The sequence below is a fragment of the Limulus polyphemus genome, unplaced genomic scaffold (genome assembly GCF_000517525.1).
Source record: "Limulus polyphemus unplaced genomic scaffold, Limulus_polyphemus-2.1.2 Scaffold366, whole genome shotgun sequence".
In the NCBI taxonomy this organism is placed as follows: domain Eukaryota; kingdom Metazoa; phylum Arthropoda; class Merostomata; order Xiphosura; family Limulidae; genus Limulus; species Limulus polyphemus.
The window spans coordinates 346,051-352,309 of record NW_013665976.1 but is presented as its reverse complement, the minus strand read 5'-3'; the positions used below and the strand labels follow the sequence as shown (position 1 = coordinate 352,309).

The 6,259-nt window shown below is 29.7% G+C and overlaps 1 protein-coding gene across 3 annotated transcripts in view; it reads left to right on the top strand.

Annotated features, from left to right (window-relative positions):
* The first annotated feature begins 166 nt into the window (after positions 1-166).
* Positions 167-6,259, top strand: part of LOC106457725 (required for meiotic nuclear division protein 1 homolog) — a 34,421-nt gene continuing 28,328 nt past the window's right edge. For 2 of the 3 annotated variants that reach the window (XM_022383740.1, XM_022383739.1), the window contains exons 1-2: positions 167-489; positions 3,092-3,315. In XM_022383740.1, coding sequence (XP_022239448.1) covers positions 375-489; positions 3,092-3,315 — 339 coding nt within the window. In that variant the 5' untranslated portion in view covers positions 167-374. Of the gene's footprint in view, positions 494-3,091; positions 3,316-6,259 lie in introns of all 3 variants that reach the window. The other variant, XM_022383741.1, reaches the window with a different exon arrangement.

Genomic DNA, 6,259 nt, shown 5'->3' with positions numbered 1-6,259 from the left:
CAGAGCCATTCTACTTCTGCGGCTAAAATTATATTTTTACTTGGATTTTAAAAGTTTATTCTATTTTTGTTATTAAATATTTATTATTTTATCTGCATTTGTACTTGTAGTTTGTTTTCACATCTTATGGCCTTTTTTCTTGATTTTTTATTATTACATTGGAGAGGGGGGTTATACAATTTTAAAATTATTCTCATACTTCCAAAATGATTTTTTTTGTATCAGTGCAATTTTAGTTGGGTTTATAATAGAGTGATTTGTTGAAGCTAAAATTGTATGTATTTTGTTGAGATATAATGTTTTAATATCATTTTTATTTTACTAGGAATCATTAAAAACGTTTTAAATCTGACTTTTAGTGTCTGTGGAAAAAAATGTCAAGATGGAGATTGAAATCGTTTTCAATGCAATATTTAGTAAAACTAAAAGGAACAAGGAACTCCTGTTACCACCCAGTTTCAGTCGAATGTGCACAATATAGTCATTTTAGTAAGTATGTGTCTTCATTATGAAACCAGTACTAAATTTTGACAACTGTGAATATATTTCATACTTGGTGATATTTTATTTTTAAAAAGTAAATGAAGTTTTAGTATAATACTAGGCATCAGTATTTTTGTGAAAGAAAGTCATATAGAGTTCAGCAATTGACAAACATAAATATCATAATAGTAAAAAGTTACTGTATACTTCTGCTTTATCAAAATATTGAAGGTCAATATTAATTATTATCAAATAACAGTTTGTAACTTGTAAGCATCTCATTGAAGAACTTTTCACAAAGATTTTTTTTTTACATATTAAATCACTTTTTTAATTATTGTGGGAAATGTTATATATAACAAAGTACACATTAAGTTGATATAATGATTATGTTTTGTGCTGTATTACTATTCTTGATGTGCTAAGAAGCACTGTCATATGTTAAGGTTTAAAAAAAGTTATTAAATCAAATCTTATTACTCTGTAAAAGCAATGGATCATGTTTTACAGTTTCCAGTACATTACAGTTTCTATGAATTAATCATATTTAGACAACTTGAAATGTCATCTTTTAAGAGCATATAGATAAAATTAAAATATGTAAATAACTTGCAGAAAATAAGTTTTCACTCTTTCAAAACTATTGAAATGCTTTTTACCATAAAAAGATTTGAAGTAAAGATTTTATATTTTAGGCTCATTGCGTACATATAACATGACCAAAGACATGTAATAATGATAATCCATGCCATCACAACAATAGTTAATACAATAATATTTCTAATTAGGAAATATTCTTGTTTTGAGGAGAGGAAATCCATTATACACTTTAAATAAAGGACCAAAGATACAGCTTTTGAGTGGATTGTTTATTTTTACTTTTTTTTTTGTAACCAAGTTTCAAACACACCTTAGTAAACAATTAAAGAAAAATAAGAACTAAAATAGCAAACATGAGTGCCTCATCTATTGAAATTAAAGAAATGAATAAAGATCAACGAGATAAGAACACAGACAATGAAATTACAAAGACATTTCAAAGCAAGAATAACAGAATTTGGTTTCCTAAAATACCAAATGACAATTGTAACCTAATTGATTTAGTCCATGAAATATCGAGGAGAATTGAAGGTTATCTACTTAAAAAACCATAAAATGAAACAAAATGTCACCAACTGCTAAATATCAACCCTAAAAGAATCGTGAAATAATTCACAAATTATCATAGTAAAGGCTGACAAAGGGGGTAAAAACCATAATTATGGAAACAGAAGATTACAACAACTTATTTAAAAGACACCTAAATGATTCAACTAAATTCAAAGAAATATCCAAAAGCCATAATAAACATTATGGAAGACAATTGAATAGTATACTTTTAAAGTTAAAAAAAACAATGACTTCACAGAATACATGTACAACAGATTAAGAGTCACCAGTGCACATACCCCTTGTTTCTTTGGTGCTCCAAAGATTCACAAGAACCCAATTGACATCTACCCCATCCTTTCCACTTATGGCAGCTATAACAATGAGCTTGCGTGATTCCTAGATTTTCTGATCAAACTAATGCATGACAACAATAAATACAATCTTGACAATCATCACAAAATGTACAGTTTTGACCTAGTCTGTATGCATACAATGATACCAAAAAGATGAAGCAACAAACCTAGCTTTAGAAATGATATCAAAAAATTCTGACAAATTGCATTATAACTTAAGCTTGGAAATTTTGAAAGACTTGTTCCACTTTGCACTAAAAATATGTTTCACCTGTCAAGACAAAACTTCTGAACAGATAGATGGCCTAAGCATGGGCAGCCCTCTGTCACCTGGATTATGTGAATTGTTTATCAACAAAATAGAAAGTTAGGCCATTAACACAGCTCTACAACCTCCCACATACTGGTTTAGATACATTGATGATGTATTTGGTGGATTTCAAAACAACATCCATCAACAGTCATTTCTACAACACGTAAACAACGTTCACTCTAACATCAAATTCACTCATGAAGTAGAGAATGAAAACCACGTTTTAAATTACGTGAATATAACAATAGAAAGAAACTCCAACAGTTTTAACACGAAAATCTTCCATAAATCTGGTAATGATAACAACTATATAAAGTGGGACTCAGCTGACTTAACAAAAAATTGGCACGTTATCATGCATTTACAACACTGTATTTAACATATATAGTAGCAGTAATGTACAGCATGAACTAGAATGAATATCTGACACATTTATTAACAAATGTCACTTCCCTAAACATATTATCACTAGAACCTTAGCCAAGTATAAAAGCAAACTCAACAGAAGAAATGAAAGTGAAAACAATATAAACTCCACAAAGGAAACAACTTGCACAAACTTAGACACACTGATAGGTGTCTTACCATATCATGGCTATGCAACCAAAAACATAAACATTTGGAAACAAGCATCTTGGGGAACATGGCAGCCAATGTGTTAATATGTGATTAACATACACAGAATGAAACTTTACCTCATAAGAATATTGGATATTTGTGTATTTGTTTGATAACAGAATCTTAAAATTCTAAACAACAAAAGATTATATAGTCTTTTTTATTCTAATAGGTGGACAGTGCAAGAATTTAGCTCAAAAAAATTGGTCTTCATTTATAGTAGGCCTTAGTGGCTTTCATGGATATCAGTTTGGATCAAGCCATCTTCTATTTTCCAGAGGAATGTCTTTGAGTAATGTTCAAGATCATGTACAAAGCAAAGTTTCACCATTACAGGCTAAAAAAAGAGTAACAAGAAAAAAAATAAGTTTGACAGCTGAGGCAGACTCCACTCAGGTAACATAATGCCAGTTGTGTCAGTAAAAAGATTTATGTTCTCGCAATAGAATTATTTTGTTAGATGTTTTGATAGTCCAAAGAAAGCAGGATTTACCAAAGTAATTTTCAATAAAAATGTATAAATAAATTGAACATACTCTTTGAAGTAACATGAAGTACATGCAATATAAAAACATCAACTAAGATACTTATTTTTAACTATTTGTTACTGGACACTAGCATATTCTCTTTCGTGAAGATATAGTTGAGTGATCAAAACTTGTACGATCTTTAACTTTTTATATCATTGTCATAATGACTTAATGCTGTTGCAGTGACAGTAATAACAAAGGTTGGCACTCTCCTTGTTCATTTCTCTTTGCTACAGTTTCATCTATGTTATGAATCATACGTTAATTAGGTCTGTTCAATAAACTTTGATACAAATTAGTCAAGATCATAATTTAATTTGGTATACTTACAAAATGAATGTTTATCTGGTTATAGCTACTGAGTTGGTATGCACTTGAAATTGTGTGGCTACAGTGCTATCTACTATGATTATCTTACTTTTAATATAAAACTTTATTAACTAAATAATGTTATTTCTATGTTAATAATTTATAACAAGTCTTCATTTCGTGATCTTAAAGAAAATGTAAAGTAAAATACTGGATGTTCACTGGCTATTTTTGATGTTTTATTGTATGTTTTTGATATTTCCTGTAGCTCATAAATATAAAAAAAAAGCTTTTTTATATATACATTATAATGACCTTTTCTTGTTCAGTTTTAGATTGATGTAGTACTTAACTTACTCATATCCAAGCTATGTAATATAAGTATTTGAAAGCAATATAAAATGTACTTAGGGTATCTGATTTTCTGTTTCAACCCATAAACACTGCGGTACAGAAAGAAAAAGAAATCTGTATTTATTCTGTAAACACCACAAAAACACTCAACTTCACCCTTTTCCCAGTGCAGTAAGTTATGCAATATTCCTTATCTAGCATTGATTCATTCTGAATACTTAAAATGTACTTCAACTATTGAAGGGTAGCAACAGTGAAACTAATATGGAATTATTACTAATACTTATAATAAGTTATGTGATACAAATTAAAGTAAATCTTGTGCAGAGAAGAATTTTGAGAAAAAACTGAAAAAAATAATCTCATACAATATGTAAAAAACAAAAGCTCTGAAATAAACTGATTTTAGACAATTCACATAAAACTCAACGAAAAAATAAACACCTAAAAATTAAATTAATAAAAATAAACCATAAATATATTGTGAAAAGTAGTTCAGTGTAGTAACTTCTTATGGAAAATATGTTAAGAGAGTACAAAAAAATAAATTGTTATACATGCTTGTATATATTTATCTACTGTATACCATTGACACGCACACACACGCTGTATTATAATATGAAGTTTCAATGGTCAGGATCATTCCAATTTTCGTTAGAAAAATTGTTGGATAAAATTTGGGATTTCTGTAACTGCTGAATACTAAGCAGTAAAAATATAGCTGGAGAGCTTGTCTGGGCTTAAAACATTGTGAATCATTATCACCTACATGTTTGATTTGTTGAAATCATAAATCATCCTTTTAAATGCTCATCACTGTCACAGAAAATGATTGTTGATAATAGTAGTTACTGTGCAAAATCTTGACAGAATAAATGTTGGTTAAATTATATGCACTTCACCAGTTTTTAATTGATAACATCAAAGAATAATTTTACTTCACAAGCTAGTCTACAAAGAGGCTATCAAAGCTGGAATTATACTTCTGAATTTTATTTGCTTAGAGAAAAAAATGACCTGAGAAGTTATTTCTTTCTGATTTCAAAGCTATTTGGATTTTTTTTTTGTGAAACAACTTTAGTGTTGAATTAAATTGAGTTTTTGTTCATTTGGTAAGGAAAAGATGCTGAACTTTCAGTAAGGGATGTGAAGGAAACCAGTATATTAGAATGGTAGTTAATTCAAATGGAAAATCCTATACCAGTGGTGAGCAATCTATGACCCACGGGTCACCAAGAGACCTGCAGCAATCATTTGGCTGACCCGCCAAATGTTAGCGTCACCTTTGCAACCCGTGAAGGCACAATCATCGCTCAGTGCAACTTTCTTGGCTATGTGAGAAGAACAAAGATATTAAAGGAAAGAGGGGGAAAAAGTCATGGCTACAGAGAATTTTAAGATCAATTTTAGGGGAAAATATTCAAGTGGTCAAACTATCGTGATAAAACTTTTGACAATAATGCTTCATGTGTACTGTGCTGTCATTAGCTGAGAGATTCCTTGCTTGTCTGGCAGAAAGTGCTGTGTATGATATATTTTGGTGTTTTTATAGGTTTTGAGGTGAGTATATGGTAAATTATTTATATTTACAGGTAAATGAGAGTCTCGGGCTATATATGTAAGTGACGGTAGTGTTTTATTTGTGACAACAGAACAGACTTGTGGGCTAGATAAATTGCTTCATTTGTTTCTCATTTCCATCATGGCTGCAGGATGCCAGACTGAATGACGTGTGCATCGCTACTTGTTTGTCTGAGACTGAACAATGTGTAAAAATGTACTGAGGAAGTCATTAACTTATGTGTTGCAAAATCAATCAAGATTGTTTATTTTTTGTTGTTCAATGTATTTCGTTACTGAATCATCTTGTTTGTTTTTTGAAAATAATTAATTTCGTTTATTTTATGTAAATAAACATACACATTTTAATACATGTAACAGTATTTAGAATTATATGACTATCAATGATCCAATACAATGCTAAATTTAAAAAATGCATATATAATTGACCCGCTATCAAAAAAGGTTGCTGACCACTGTCGTATACCATACCTTTTAGTTATTCTCCTGGATATTTGCCAAGATACAGATCATGTTATTTTCACTGTTTCTACACTGTATCCTTTTCTTTAATGATTATTATTTCC